At 49.3% G+C, this 15,085-nt stretch overlaps 4 protein-coding genes across 5 annotated transcripts; all 4 read left to right on the top strand.

Moving 5' to 3' along the window:
- The first annotated feature begins 525 nt into the window (after window positions 1–525).
- LOC100833462 (monooxygenase 2) lies at window positions 526–2,599 on the top strand. Of its 2 annotated transcripts, XM_003562020.4 has the most exons (5): window positions 527–748; window positions 871–1,020; window positions 1,123–1,197; window positions 1,370–1,544; window positions 1,637–2,599. In XM_003562020.4, exons 1-5 carry the CDS (start codon window positions 660–662, stop codon window positions 2,261–2,263), a joined length of 1,116 nt encoding a protein of 371 aa, XP_003562068.1. In that variant the 5' UTR covers window positions 527–659; the 3' UTR covers window positions 2,264–2,599. The 2 variants fall into 2 exon arrangements, with proteins under 2 accessions (XP_014755617.1, XP_003562068.1); XM_014900131.2 differs by lacking the exon at window positions 1,123–1,197 and having other exon boundaries at window positions 526–748.
- A 1,612-nt stretch (window positions 2,600–4,211) lies between these two features.
- Window positions 4,212–6,067, top strand: LOC100833147 (monooxygenase 2). Its single transcript, XM_014896518.2, has 4 exons — window positions 4,212–4,416; window positions 4,521–4,667; window positions 4,792–4,860; window positions 4,942–6,067. The coding sequence occupies exons 1-4, from the start codon at window positions 4,325–4,327 to the stop codon at window positions 5,876–5,878; spliced, it is 1,245 nt and encodes a 414-aa protein (XP_014752004.1). The 5' UTR covers window positions 4,212–4,324; the 3' UTR covers window positions 5,879–6,067.
- A 2,752-nt stretch (window positions 6,068–8,819) lies between these two features.
- On the top strand, window positions 8,820–11,007 carry LOC100845020 (monooxygenase 2). Its single transcript, XM_003558736.4, has 4 exons — window positions 8,820–9,152; window positions 9,270–9,416; window positions 9,534–9,602; window positions 9,867–11,007. The coding sequence occupies exons 1-4, from the start codon at window positions 9,070–9,072 to the stop codon at window positions 10,777–10,779; spliced, it is 1,212 nt and encodes a 403-aa protein (XP_003558784.1). The 5' UTR covers window positions 8,820–9,069; the 3' UTR covers window positions 10,780–11,007.
- Window positions 11,008–11,514: 507 nt separating this feature from the next.
- LOC100844712 (monooxygenase 2) lies at window positions 11,515–14,326 on the top strand. The gene is made up of 6 exons (XM_003558735.4): window positions 11,515–11,920; window positions 12,050–12,196; window positions 12,779–12,847; window positions 12,953–13,118; window positions 13,252–13,480; window positions 13,580–14,326. Exons 1-6 carry the CDS (start codon window positions 11,847–11,849, stop codon window positions 14,092–14,094), a joined length of 1,200 nt encoding a protein of 399 aa, XP_003558783.1. The 5' UTR covers window positions 11,515–11,846; the 3' UTR covers window positions 14,095–14,326.
- Window positions 14,327–15,085: the final 759 nt, after the last annotated feature.

The following is a 15,085-nucleotide window of genomic DNA, read 5'->3' as shown; positions in this document are numbered from 1 at the left end:
GAAAAACTAGAGGGATATAGACATTAGTAGTATTGACATGAATGATTACGGTAAAAAAAGATGTAAATTCAACAGAGATGATAGCAGAAACATTTCATGAACCGACTGCCACTATTATCACTAGCAGGGACGAATGAGTGGTAGGTTGAGTATATGCATTAATGCATATATAAAGATCACATGCACTTTGCTTCCCAACAATTTCTTTTTATAGTACTATATTTAACAGTTTATGCAAGTATATTCATAGAGCTTAGTGATAATGCTGAAATGACAACCGTATTAAAATTTAAACTGATACCTGAGCCGCGCAACGACGCAAATGCACGGATCACCTTGCTAGTTCGAGCTTCAAACTTAACCGGCAAGCACAAAGAAAGTTGACGCACGCCACACGACGCGGCAGATTTTCCTTCACATATTCTCCATGTCTGACTGACTTGCCAATTGTGTTGCCCTGTTTATTTACTTCAAAACGTGTCCAATTGCACCTCTTCGAAACAAGGACTTAAAGTCAGTTTCCTCCTTTTTTTCGAAAAACAAAGGCCAAAAGGTGCCGTGTCCATCTCATTCTTGTGACTAGCTAGCACCAGCTTACATTCTCCGGGAGGTGTACATATTCCCCCTATTGGCTTGAGAACTAAAACTGACGCAGCAGCATGCAGCAAGAGGCCGATACCGGCAGCGAGCACGTCATCGTCGTGGGCGCCGGCCTCGCCGGCCTCGCGGTGGCGCTCAGACTACACAGGTACATGTATATTGGCTTTGATTTTGTGTCGCGTGTTGCCAAATCTGCCAGCTGTGGATAAGAGAACACCGATTTTCGGCCATAGCTTTGTTTGCGAATTTCGGGTGGTGCCTTGCACGCAGGAAAGGGGTGAAGAGCGTGGTGGTGCTGGAGTCGTCGCCGGCGCTGCGGGCGTCCGGGTACGCCATCACGACGTGGGCGAACGCCTTCCGCGCGCTTGACGCCCTTGGGGTGGGGAACAAGATAAGGAAGCGCCACCAGCAAATTCAGGGGTATGATCTCTGTCTGTGCATCTTGCGATTCAATCGATGACTAAGTTGCTGGGGTTGATCTGGAGTTAATTTATCTCCCTTGAGTGTTTCGATTCTTCGTAGGTTGCAGGTAATCTCTTCGGCCACCGGAGAAGTTACACACGAGCTGTGTTTCGCGCCGCCGCAGGGTAACAAAGGGTGAGATGGCAAATGCTGAAATGCATGTGTCCCCGCCCAAGTTCGAGCAGTCCATTGCAGTTTCAACTTTTTGATTATTTATCCTCAGACGTAAATTTCCAGCTTTTCATCAAGACGTTCTTGTTCTTTGTACTGACATGAACGTGAACCACGCTCTTTGGATGCATTGCAGAGTACCACATCATGAGGCCCGCCGCGTCAGGCGTGACTTGCTCGTGCAGGCCTTGGAGGAAGAGCTGCCGGAAGGCACCATCCGCTACTCCTCCAAGGTTGTTTCCATCCAGGAGGACGTCGGCAGCGCCGCCAAGATCATACATCTTGCCGACGGGTCAGTTCTCAGAGCGAAGGTACTGAGATCCCTAGCCTCTGCATCTCTCCCTGCAGACTCTTTAATTAAAGGTGATTGCTTGCTTTATCACGCCCATATGTGCGCCAGCAGGTTCTGATCGGATGCGACGGAGTCAACTCCGTGGTGGCGAAATGGCTGGGGCTCGCGAAGCCGTCAGACTCAGGGCGCTTGGCTACAAGAGGCATCGCGCTTTACCCTGACGGCCATTGTTTCCAGCCCAAGTTCCTGCAGTTCATCGGCCAAGGCTTCCGCTTTGGTTTCGTGCCCTGCAACGAGGCTGACATCTACTGGTTCTACACTTGGTCTCCTCCCAAAAACGAGGCTGATGACTGTGCGAACGAGAGCGGGGCCAAGGTTAAGCAACAGGTGCTGGACAAGCTGAGGAGCTCAAAGGTGCCAATGGAGGCGCTGGAGGTGGTGGAGAGGAGCGAGATGAGCGACGACGCGCCGGCCGCGCCGCTGCGGTTCCGGCCGCCGCTGTCGCTGCTGTTGGCGAGCATCAGCAAGGGGAACGTGTGCGTGGCCGGCGACGCGCTGCACCCGATGACGCCGGACATTGGCCAGGGCGGCTGCTCGGCGCTCGAGGACGGCTACGTAGTCGGCTTCCTGCAGCAGAGTGACAACGCTGTCGTGAGCTTTCTGCGGGAGAAGGTCCTGGCTGGAGTGCTGGCGAGAACGCTTGTGAAAATGGCGGACTATGACTGCGGAACGCTGTAAAGCGAGCAATCCTCACCTGTTTTGTTGAGAAATAGCAATGCATATTTGAAAATATTCTATACCACTTTGGATAATTGGAGAGTGTTGGGAATTGGTTATGCATATTTGAGAAGATTCTAGAATAGTTTGGATTATTAGAAGAGAAGATATTTACAATGAGCCATCTAGTGTCATGAGAGAGGATATGAATATTCTAAAAGGCTTGAGAGGTTACTTGAAGAGTGTTGCAATTTACCATGACAGGACCTAGTTAGGGTAAGTTTCAAGAATAAGTGAGAATTCTCTAAAACTAAGATACATGTAGAGTATTCTAGAGAATTGTAGTGGGATGTACCACATGGTCTTGTACAAGTATAAATAGGGGTGCTCCCCACCTCATAGGTGTACCACAATCGCCACAAGTAGTGTATCACCACACCAAATAGAAAAATAAGTTACCATGGTAGGATTGTGTGTAGGGTAGCTACTAAAGAGAGTGTTGTACCAACATTGAAATAGTGAATAAAGTGTTGAGTTCCCACAAGTTTGATATCCCAAGTAGTGTAGTATGCAAATGTCCTCAAGAGTGGGTGTTAGAGTCGTCGCCCGTAAAATCTCTACATGTTTTAACTCCCAAGTCATTCCATAATTTTTGTAGATTAATAACCTAAACTATGATGCCATGAATTATTTCCTCCTTTGTCTGATTTCAAATTTGAACTATTTAATGGTTTTGTTATTTCTAAGGCAAATTTCTAAGTCGCCATCTAACTCAATCATTAAGATTCGTGCAAAATTGATGTAAGTACAAAGATTGAGAAAATCGATGGCTACGCTTGTCAGCTGAGAAATAACTATTATTCTAAGTCGACTGAGAGATAGATATATTCTCATTATTTAAAGCATCATTTGATGAGCAAAAATAAAAGACCGCCAAAGCATAATTTGGATTGCAATTCACACGTTTGGTCTTTGGAGAAGAAAATACACTAAATTTTCTCATTACCTCCAACCTCAAATGCTCTCTCTTTGCCGTCAAAACAACGATAAAACGCAATGGCATTTTTTATGTATGGATTGAATTACCCTTAAAAAAGTGTACTTCAAATTTCAACGTGAGATAATGCATTTTCGTGTCTATTGTTGAACTTTTGGGGTCCTTGGATATTCTAACTTGCTAAGCATACCTCGTCCGACACATTAGTAGTACTCCATAGTTCTCAAATATTACCAGTGGGGAGGCCAGCAGGGGCCTTGCCCCCCCCCCCCCCCCATGATTTTACGCCTAAGTCTTTTATTTTTTATACTATGAACTGCAAATTTCTTTGCTCTACGCACCCCCCCCCCATCTCTAATAACTGTCTATTCTGTTTCGGCCCTCCTCATTCTGCCTCCGCACCTGAATATTACGCGAGGCAATTTAGGACGTGTGCAGCGTGGTGGAAAAGTGGGTGCGAGAAAACTTTTTGGGCTTGGTGTTTGGTCTAAACACTGAAGGTGAGAAAGCTGAGAAAAGGAATTCTATAACCGGTGCAAGCTTGTGGACCGACTCCAAGTGAATAAAAGTGAAATATTTTCAGTTTCAGTCCCTCTGTGCATGAGGCAAGCTAGTACTTGCGGTAACAGTGGTGAGCACTGAAAAGTGAAAACGTACTTTCTCAGCGTGTGAAGCACTGACCAACTAATTACATGTCAATATGTCATGGACCGACTCATCGCGCAGTTGATCAGGGGTTTCCATCAATCAATCATTTTTGGTTTCTACTTTGCTCCCAAAAGCCGTGATTTAAAAACTGACGGCAAATCCAAACACTGCGTGTGTTACCTGGGGACGGCCACGGGAGGGCAGCCAGGCCTTGATGGCAGCCGCGCATAGCAGCCGCATCATCAGCAATGACGTCACGTCAAAACCCAGATGCCTTCTGCTGCTGCTTCACTCCTGCGAGCATATAAACCCTTCGTGGTGCACTCTTGGATTCTCACAACAGCTCGAGTAGTTCCCGATTAATCATCCCAGTTCAAACTTTCGAGCACAACCGCAGCACGCGCGCAGATCAGTGATCAGTTACGCGTGCATAAGCAATGGCATACGTGCACGAGCAGGACGCTGCCGCGGACGTGGTGATCGCCGGCGCCGGCCTGGCCGGCCTCGCCGTCGCTCTGGGACTCCACAGGTAGTACATACTAGGACCGTGCCGTTTTCAGCTATGTGCTCTCGGATTGTTCCCTTGATGCAAAGATTAATTGATTGGTTGTGATGACGGTTGAGGAAGTGCAGGAAGGGCGTGAGGAGCGTGGTGCTGGAGTCATCGCCGGAGCGTCGGACGTCCGGGTTCGCGTTCTTCACGTGGACGAACGCCTTCCGCGCGCTCGACGCCCTTGGGGTCGGCGACAAGATGAGGGGGCGACACCTGCAACTTCAGGGGTACTATGTTCTCTAGCATTTCCCATTTCTCCGATGGAGGAATTCCAACACCTGAATCTAGTTACAATCGAGGGATCCAGCGAGTTTATGACGAGTGTCTGTCGTTTTTTCTCCTCCATGTCAGGTTGCGTGTGATGTCTTCGTCGACAGGGGAAATAGCGCGAGAAATGGACCTCCAGGTGAAAGGGAAACTGTGAGTGATACATCCAGTATCTCAGTCCCGATCGAGCTTACCTACTCTGTTCTTTGTTGAAATCAACGTTTTCGTTTTCAGCGGACCCCACGAGGTCCGGTGCGTGCAGCGCAACGTGCTGCTCCAGGCGCTGGAGGAAGAGCTGCCAGCAGGCACCATCCGCTACTCCTCCAAGATCGTCTCCATCGACGACGAAGGCGGCGACGCCAAGAAGCTCCTCCATCTCGCCGACGGCTCAACCCTCAAAGCCAAGGTTCTGATCGGGTGCGACGGGATCAACTCCGTGGTGGCGAAATGGCTGGGGCTGGCGAAACCGTCTGAGTCGGGGCGCACGGCCACGCGGGGCCACGCCAAGTACCCCGACGGCCACGGGTTCGAGCCCAAGTTCCTGCAGTTCGTCGGGGAAGGCTTCCGCGCCGGCATGGTGCCCTGCAGCGACACCGACGTCTACTGGTTCTTCACATGGTCTCCTTCCACGGCCAACGGCACCGACGGCGTCGACCAGAGCCCGTCGGCGATGAAGCAGTTCGTGCTGTCCAAGCTGCGGAGCGCCAAGGTGACTCCGCAGGTGCTGGAAGCCGTGGAGAGGAGCGAGATGAGCGACGTGCTCGCGGCGCCGCTGCGGTTCCGCGCGCCGCTGTCGCTGCTGTTAGCGAGCATCAGCAAGGGCAACGTGTGCGTGGCCGGCGACGCGCTCCACCCGACCACGCCCGACCTGGCGCAGGGCGCGTGCACGGCGCTCGAGGACGGCGTCGTCCTGGCGCGCTGCCTCGGGGACGCCATTGTCGGGGAGGAAGGCGGTGCTCGAGAGGAGAAGGAGAGAATCAAGGCGGCCCTGCGGAAGTACGCCGGGATCCGGCGGTGGAGGAGTGCCCAGGTGATCGCGGCGTCCTACGTGGTGGGCTTCGTGCAGGAGAGCGATCACCCCGTCGTGAGCTTCGTCCGGGATAAGATGTTGTCCGGGGTGCTCGCCAAGACGCTGCTGATGATGCCGGACTACGACTGCGGGAAGCTCTGAAGTCTGGATGGAGTATCTGAATTTTCGTTGTTGTATCAGGCATTCAGGCCATTCCGACCGTGTGTTGACTAAAATCAACGACCGCCAGTTTACTTCCTCGCAACAACAAAGATACTCCCTCCGTACACAAATAAGTGTACTTCTAAGTTTGTGCCATACAAAGATATTCAACTTCAAGTTTTTGACCAATATTATTGGAAAACGTGGCAACTTTTATGACACTAAATTATTATCACTAGATGTGTTTTGAAATGTAGTTTTATATATTTGATGTCACATGTGTTTCTACATTTTTTAACCAAGTTCGTCAAACTTACAAAAAATTGACTTAGGACAAACCTAGAATTACACTTATTTGCGGACGGAAGGAGTACATCAGTGTCTACTCCATTTCTTATAAGATGTTTACGCATGTCAAATTTTAAGCTTGACAACAGTGCTTTCATCGGTGTACGGATTATCTTAGCAAACTGCTTCAAGTAATTTTCTGACATCCTTCTTTTATGACATGATATATGTGTTGTTAAAAAATTAAAATCATGAGCTTGCCTAGACAATATATTTCATCAATGAATTCTTACATTTGGTTCATCCAATAATATAACTTTGCATAAACATTGATTTCCTAGTCTACCTCAGGCCACCTCAAGGATCTCAGCCTCTGATGTAGGGGTGGCAGCTGCCAGAAATTCTGCATGAGGGGGGGCGAAAGTAGAAACCTAAAATGTTTTTCTAATGATGTGATTGCTAGTAGATAATGAGGGTTTGGGGGGTATATAAGCCTCAGACTGTATACATTACACTTCATGATTGGTCAAGTTAGTCACTTGGCATTTTACCATGGGCTAGCTTCAGATCCGGAAAGTTCCTCAAGATGTTGTTGGCAATGTTTTCGGTTGGTTTCCAGTCCTACAAACAAAGACACATAAGATGTCAGCAAAGTTTCTATAAAGGGGGGAAACGATGAATCTTGAGGTTCCATTGTATCTGACCATCGACATTTCGGTAGTGCATCTAAACATGGAACGTGTTGTTCTCGACAAAAGCTCCGTTGATCCATTGTACAGCCTTCTTGAGACACTTTGTAGCCTGTTATAGAAGAAGTAAATTAGTATTATTTTTTTCATGTTATATAATTATATTTGTATATGCAACATGCTAATTAAGAAGGCGACGTATTAGGTGAAACCTCTGTTCAGTGAAAATTGAAAACATTCAATCCTACCTATTAGATCTCTAATAAGGGATCAGATAAAAGGTGGAACTACCAAACCGCTTACATATATCGCGAAAAAATGTAATGACAATTGACCACCGAACCTTGTTTAAAAACATTGATTTGCATCCCATCGTAAAGATCCTAGAGCCTCCCAAATAAAACAGAAAAAAGGAGACCAGAGCAAAAAAATCCTTCTGTATTGTGGAGCCCGAACTGTTTTGATTCCGCAGATCAAGGCCATTCCGCCAACCATATCTGTTTGAGAACCATGACTCGCAAGGGGATAAACTCGTAAGGTGACCTTAGCTAGATGACTTAACAATGTTGTGTGTGAAGGCACCTAAACTCGAGTCCTCCTTTGGTAGTTGGCAAGCAAAGTTCCTCCTATGTATCCTTACATTGGTCGACGTTAACATGATCCTCTCCATTCCAAAAGAAGGCCTTACAACGTTTTGCATCTCTTTGATGGTGACCACTACGAGAAGAAGACCCTCCGTTGCATAAGTTGACATGGCTAGATCTAAAGGCTATCTGACAAGAAGTTCCGCTTTCTCGGTCCAAGAAGTGCATTGTTGCCATAGGAATGAATAAGAAAGACAAGATAGAGTCACCCTGATGAAGACCTTGACGACATTGAATTAATCAATGGTCCGGTTTGTCATTTAGAAGGACTGTTGATTGGATTGAAGAGTTTAGACTTATGATCCAGTCACACCACTTAGAAGGAAACCTTTTTCATGACTAAAACGACATTATGAGCCTCCCAAGAGATATGGTCGAAAGCCTTATGAAAGTCTAGTTTAAAGCAATTGAATGGATTTTTTTCCTAAAACAACTTTGCACCATGTCAATTGCGTAGATAAAATTCTCTGCAGTGCTTCTGATCCCAAGGAGGACGTTCCGAACCCGATGAATAATCTTCGTGGGAAAGAGGTTGCAAACGCAACCCTAGGTATTTGGACACAATTTAAAGGAGATTTTCAGAGAAACCAGTCTAAATTTCTCTGGTCGTGCAACCCGGTTTTCTTGAAGTGAAATATAATGGAATGGTTCCAAAAGTTAAGATGATTCTTGCGTTTGGTTCTTAGAATATGGAGAAGTGGAATGAAACCATATGGTTTCTCAAAAGAAAATATTCCCTCAATATGCCTGACCATCTCATTCCTAAAAAAATATAGGAATGAGTTGGTTCCAAGTGGAACTAGTGATTTAAGTGTTTGGTTCTTAGGATATAGAAAAGTAGAACCGTTTCATTACATTCCATCCCTATAGAAATAGAACCGTTCCATTCCATTCCACATCGTTCTAGAACTAAACACTACCTTACTCTCTCATTCTTTCCCATCACGTGTTTCATGGTTTGTCTTGTCAAAATCTCTAGGGTGTGAACTATTATTTGTTCTTTTTTTTGCTAGTATATTATTTGTTCCGTTATCTCTTTTGACGGTGGAAACCGATTAAATATCGTAAAAAAGTGTTTGCCTTGTCCTTTAGGAGTGCATCCTTATATTCATGGATCAATTAGAGAGCTCGAATCCATCCTTAGTGACAAGTGGTGCCCCTGTTGTAAACAATTGTAAAACCAACTATGCACGTGTTCGATTAGTTATTTGTTCACAAAAACCCAAGATAACACCAAGAGTAAGTAGTATGATACTGCTAAGAGGACAGAAGCAAGTTGTTTGTTGTCAAGTTGCCCATTACATTAGTTGCTCCACGCCGCGCGCGCAGCATCATCGTTCATCGATCAGCAGTGACGCCTAAGTAATCCCCCTTTCTCCGCTGCTTCTTTTTCTTGAAGGAAACTCCACTCTCTGCGGTCTACTCGACCCAACTCTCTGTGCAAGGCAAGATAGGCTGCAGGCATATATACACTCCATCAAGCGCTCCTGATAGTCATCCAATTCAAACTCGCGAACACACCAGAGCAGAGTCCGTTTTACAGACAGTCCAATCCAAGCCTTTTGCAAGCATGAAGCAGCAAGACGCCGCCGAGGACATCGTCATTGTCGGCGCCGGCCTGGCCGGCCTCGCCGTGGCCCTGGGCCTCCACAGGTACTCCTACAGTCCTACTGCAGCCACATGCGCCCGTACTCCATATATTTGTGTCCATCCATGCCTGTATATATGCTGATGTGATCAGTTCGAATTCTTCGTGTGGAGGAACTGCAGGAAGGGCGTGAGGAGCGTGGTGCTGGAGTCCTCGCCGGTGCTTCGGACCTCCGGCTTCGCGTTCATGACATGGACGAACGCCTTCCGCGCGCTCGACGCCCTCGGGGTAGGCGACAAGATGAGGAGCCAACACCTGCAGGTCCAGGGGTATGTAGAGCTCTAGCCTAGCTAGTCACTCAAGAAATCTTTTCCAGAGCTTATCCCTATCGAGCTCAGGCGTGATGACGTGTCCATGCTTTTGTTTTTCTCTGTCCTGCTTTGTAGGGTGCGTGTCATGTCTTCGTCAACCGGGGAAGTAGCACGAGAGATTGATCTCCGGGTGCAAGGAAAACTGTGAGATTTCAAACACATCTCAGCCCCAAATTCTTCGACAGTTCTGTATCTGACCATCGTTCATTTTAGAGCAAAAGGAGCCTCGCTCCCCGTTTCATTAAGGAAACCACAGGTGTTTGTAACATAGATGTCTCAACAGAAAATAGAAGGCAGGATAGTGCCAAAACAAAAGCTAGGCCTATTACATGGATCAGCCATAAGGCAGAAAAATAGTTGAAAAAGGTCTTCATGTCTCATCCACTCTGACCATCGTTCATGGTGCAGGGGACCTCACGAAGCCCGGTGCGTGCAGCGGAACGTGCTGCTCCAGGCGCTGGAGGAGGAGCTGCCTCGAGGCACCATCCGCTACTCCGCCAAGATCGCCTCCATCGACGAGGATGGGGATGTCAAGATCATCCATCTCGCCGACGGGTCGACGCTCAGAGCCAAGGTTCTGATCGGGTGCGACGGGATCAACTCCGTGGTGGCGAAATGGCTGGGGCTGGCCAAGCCGTGCGACTCGGGGCGCACGGCCACGCGGGGCCACGCCAAGTACCCCGACGGCCATGGGTTCGAGCCCAAGTTCATGCAGTTCACCGGCAATGGCTTCCGTGCCGGCCTCGTCCCCTGCGGCCTCACCGACGTCTACTGGTTCCTCACATGGTCTCCTTCCCCAAATAAGGAGGGGATCGAGCACCAAGAGAGCGCGGCGGCGATGAAGCAGTTCGTGCTGGGCAAGCTGAGGAGCATCAACGCCCCGTCCGAGGTGCTGGAAGCCGTGGAGAGGAGCGAGATGAACGACGTGCTCGTGGCGCCGCTGCGGTACCGGCCGCCGCTGTCGCTGCTGTTCGCAAACATCAGCAAGGGGAACGCGTGCGTGGCCGGGGACGCGCTCCACCCGACGACGCCGGACCTGGCGCAGGGCGCGTGCCAGGCGCTGGAGGACGGCGTCGTCCTGGCCCGGTGCCTCGGGGACGCCATGGCCGGCGGCGGCGGCGAGAGCGTGGAGGCGGCGCTGCAAAGGTACGCGGGGCTCCGGCGGTGGAGGAGCGCGCAGGTGATCGCGGCGTCGTACATGGTGGGGTTGATGCAGCAGAGCGAGAACGCCGCGCTGAGGTTCGTGCGGGACAGGCTGCTGTCCGGGGTGCTCGCCAAGGTGCTGCTCATGATGCCGGACTACGATTGCGGCACGCTGTGAAAGTCTCTCGAGCTGGAGTTGCTGTCAGAGTTGGTGGCTCGGTCTCTATCAGACTGTCTGTTGAATGTTGATGCACTGTACTTTTTTTTTCTTCGGATCAAGGGGACACCTTGGTCCAGTTTTGTTAGAAAGCTACCCAAACAGTTGTCTGTGCGCTTGCTTGATGCTGTTCCTATCAGTCGATCAGTTTAATCCGATACCTTTTTCTATATAACAGCAGCTTAATCATGTCTTCAAAATAATGTCAGCTTTTTAAGCTTTAAGATTTGCCACTTTCCACATGCCGCGTCCCAGCAATCGGGAGCGTGGAGCATATCATGGTTCTCAAAAGGATCTACTCCGTACCTGACTGATAATGTTAACTGCAATCGTTGATCAAAGTTAAAGCATCTAGAGATTTTAGAAGTACGATTTTATTCACTATCCGCCTCTCTGACGTAAACAATGACGCGAAGGAAGACACCTGGGCAGTTTCCTTTCAGGCTTCACCAATCAGTCAGGTGCAAACATGCCAGATCCCATCACGGTCAATGCGATCATGCCCATACTTTCTCTGCGCCATGCTGCTGCTGCATCAGGACTCAAAGTGACCATTTTGGACCAAGGAATGATATCACCCGCAGACATCAATTCAACAATGTACTCGGTAAACCTTTTTGGCAACAGATGCATCAGCTTTGTTCCATTCCATTGGCATCTTGTAGGAGTATCAAGTAGCGCTACGGTCCCGAAACCGTTTTCCAATAAGACCCTGACAACTTGCAGTGCAAGGCTCCTGCACCGCCGCCTGCCTGGACCAAAGTCAGAATTTTCCTTCCCAGTCCGGAACCCGGTCGTCTCCCGTCGACCCAATTCGGCACATGCCGGTGATCATCTCGGCCTCTCATCAGCCACACCACCTCGCATGCTGTTATAAATACAGTACATCAGAGAAAGCTCCTGGTTCCATCAGATCCGCCCGCGACTCTCCTCACTCCTCAGTCCTGACCTTCTTCCTCTAGGCTTCTTTACTCTGTCCCAACTTCCAATCAACAGCAGCCGCGACGTCCCACGGCGCGGTGCAAGACATGGAAGGCGTTGAGGACATCGTCATCGCCGGTGCCGGGCTCGCCGGCCTCGCGACGGCCCTGGGGCTGCACAGGTAAGAAGCGTCGACCTCTGTTCCTTGTTAGGCTCTTCAGTGATGCTTCCTGCGCTAGCTCCGGCAATCCGGCGTGGATGCTGGCTGGATCGAGCTAATTAACGACTGGGGGCTGTGATGTGGTCGCAGGAAAGGGGTGAGAAGCGTGGTGCTGGAGTCGTCGGCGACGCTGCGGGCGTCGGGGTACGCCTTCACCACATGGACGAACGCCTTCCGCGCGCTCGATGCCCTTGGCGTTGGGGACAAGATAAGGGAGCACCATCTGCTGTACGAGAGGTGAGCAGCCGACCAAACCTGTGCTGTGGATTTTTTGGAAGGTGACACTGACACTGAGCTAGACTGAAATTAAGTGGGCCTTGGAGTAATTCTGGCATGGTCGAACCTGTCGAATTGCTTTTATTCTGGGTTTTTACCTGTCAGATTACTGCATACTTTTAGTTATACATGTAAAATTATAGAAAAATGTTGTACGAGTACTATATATTTATCACTCCGTTATATTGGTTGAGTCTGCATTTGATTTCTGAACTCCAAAACCAGTTTGACACTTGACAATAGATTTTGACCCTCCGGAGACTGTCAGCCAGCGTTGGATTGAAATAGTAATCCAGGAGATTTTGAAAGGAGAATAAAAAAGTAGCCATTTTCTTTTTTAAATCAGAAACTTTAGAAAACAATAATCAGGGAAAATGAAAAATGAAAAATAGGGGATTTTTTTTAAAGAGCCAGTCCATTAAAAGTGAAAAATGGGCCTACAACGGCCCATTATTGTGCGAAAGGACGGCCCATTTTTCTGAAAAAAGAACGGCCCATTAACTAGAAGTCGTGACTTGATGTAGTACTTGTTGTCGTTGGCAGGCTGGTGGCCTTCTCTGCATCCACAGGCGAGGCTGCCGCAAAAGTGAGCCTAAAGATGCAGGGCAAAAGGTACTGAAAGTCTGAAATTTGTTGAACGAACTACAGATTTCTCTCTGTAAAATTTTGCGAACATTGCGCTGACAATTCATCTGTGAAATCAAATGGTTCCACCAGCGGGCCTCACGAAATTCGGTGCGTGAAGCGCAACTTCCTGCTGGAGACGCTGGAGAGCGAGCTGCCGGAGGGCACCATCAGGTACTCCTCCAAGATCGCCGCCATCGATGAGGAAGGCGACGTCAAGCTCTTGCACATGGCCGACGGCTCCATCATAAAAGCAAAGGTGCAAAACCGTTATGTGAATCATGTGATGCAGTGTGCATTTTGTGATTTCCGCATCTCCTTTGCCTGCGCTCTGAACTGACGAATGCTGCCAGTAACAGTTGCTTGGATGCTAAGATTCTGTCCGTGTGCAGGTTCTGATAGGATGTGATGGGGTGAACTCCGTGGTGGCGAAATGGCTGGGCCTTCCGAAGCCGATCCAGTCGGGGCGGTCGGCCACCAGGGGCATGGCCGAGTACCCGGACGGCCACGGCTTCGGCCCCGAGATGCTGCAGTTCATCGGCCAGGGCTTCCGCTCCGGCGTGCTGCCCTGCTCCGACACCTCCGTCTACTGGAACTACACCTGGTACCCCTCCCCAGATGGTACGCGTAATTTCGTTCCCAGCATTGAAATCCTGCTTGAATTATTTTGTTTACGACGGCAAGTTCTAAACATCTACTATCTTGTGATGCTGTGCACAGACAAGGACGCCGAGGAGAGCGTGGCGAAGATGCGGCAGCACGTGCTAACCAAGCTCCGGGCAGCCAAGATCCCCTTGGAGGCGCTGGACGTGATCGAGAGGAGCGAGATGAGCGAGGTGGTGTCGTCGCCGCTGCGGTTCCGGTCGCCGCTGTCCCTGGTCCGTGGCAGCATCAGCAGGGGAAACGTGTGCGTGGCCGGCGACGCGTTCCACCCGATGACCCCGGAGCTGGGGCAGGGCGGCTGCGCGGCGCTCGAGGACGGCGTCGTGCTGGCCCGGTGCCTGGGCGACGCCTTCGCCCACGGGTACGCCTGCGAGTCCGTGAAGGCGGGTTTGGAGAAGTACGCCGACGAGCGGAGGGGGCGCGCGATCCGGCTCGTCACGGCGGCCTACGTCGTCGGGTTCGTGCAGCAGAGCAACAACACGGTGGTCAAGTTCCTCAGGGAGAAGTTCTTGTCCGGATTGCTGGCGAAACTGATGGTCGACATGGCCGATTTCGACTGCGGAGAGCTGTGATTTTTCGACCCGGTAGAACGAAAACGATGAGGAAAAATGCATCAAATCCGACTCTCACCGAAGCAACTGACAGTGCACCTCTTTGCTGCCGGCCGGCGCATATGCTCACCTTGAGCACCTTTTTTTCTTTTCTTCGAAGAATAATTTTGCTTTTGCGAAGTGTCATCGAGCACCTGCTTATAGTACCATTTAATAATAAATAAAATTAAATTCCAGGAGTGACCCAATCAAACCATGCATCCACATGGAGCAGATCTTGTACTGGTGTGTTTAAGCAAAGCATAAGAGGGACTTTAAAGTCCACCGTACAATGTGAACGCCACTATGTAGACGCAGCGGTATTTTCTGTAGGAAAATAGATTACCTGATGTCAACACTTGACTTGGTGAGTTTGTAGGGCCGAAAGATCGATCACGCTTTGTAGTGGACTTTTCACGGTGCGGACGACGTACGGGAGCAACAGAAACTGCCATAAACCACATGCGGTGATTCGTTAGTCGGAAATTGATAAGCAGGGGGGTGCATGTGGGCAAATTAACAAGCCGCCGGTTTTACCAAGTGGCTTCATCAGCATTCAAGTACCCCATGGAATGGACCATGTTTCGAAGCAACTCTCTGTCGTGACAAGCGTGAGGAATCCCTGCCCTGCTGCCTGGTCCTTATCACACAATAGGAGTACACTGTTTCCGTACAATCTATGGTAAAAGGATATGCTCAAAAAGAAGGTCGCATAATAAGCTAACAGATCCCTTACTGTAATTTTGCATCATTCAAGTTCGAGTAATTAAGAGATATGGTAGCAAATAGAAATGGCCACAACGTTGCTCTTGAAACTGATTTTGCTCTTACAGGAGGCATGTTTTATGTAGTGTTCAGCTGGATTTGCATCCGAGCCGACCTCAGCAAAATGGATAGGTTAATTAGTTTCTGAGTGCTCTTAATTTCGAGGTGTAAGATATCCCTTTAACTGAAAACGAGGAAGTCTGAAGTT

The sequence above is a fragment of the Brachypodium distachyon genome, chromosome 1, assembly GCF_000005505.3.
Source record: "Brachypodium distachyon strain Bd21 chromosome 1, Brachypodium_distachyon_v3.0, whole genome shotgun sequence".
Lineage (NCBI taxonomy): Eukaryota > Viridiplantae > Streptophyta > Magnoliopsida > Poales > Poaceae > Brachypodium > Brachypodium distachyon.
Note: the sequence above shows the minus strand (reverse complement) of the source record. Positions and strands in the feature narration are given on the sequence as shown.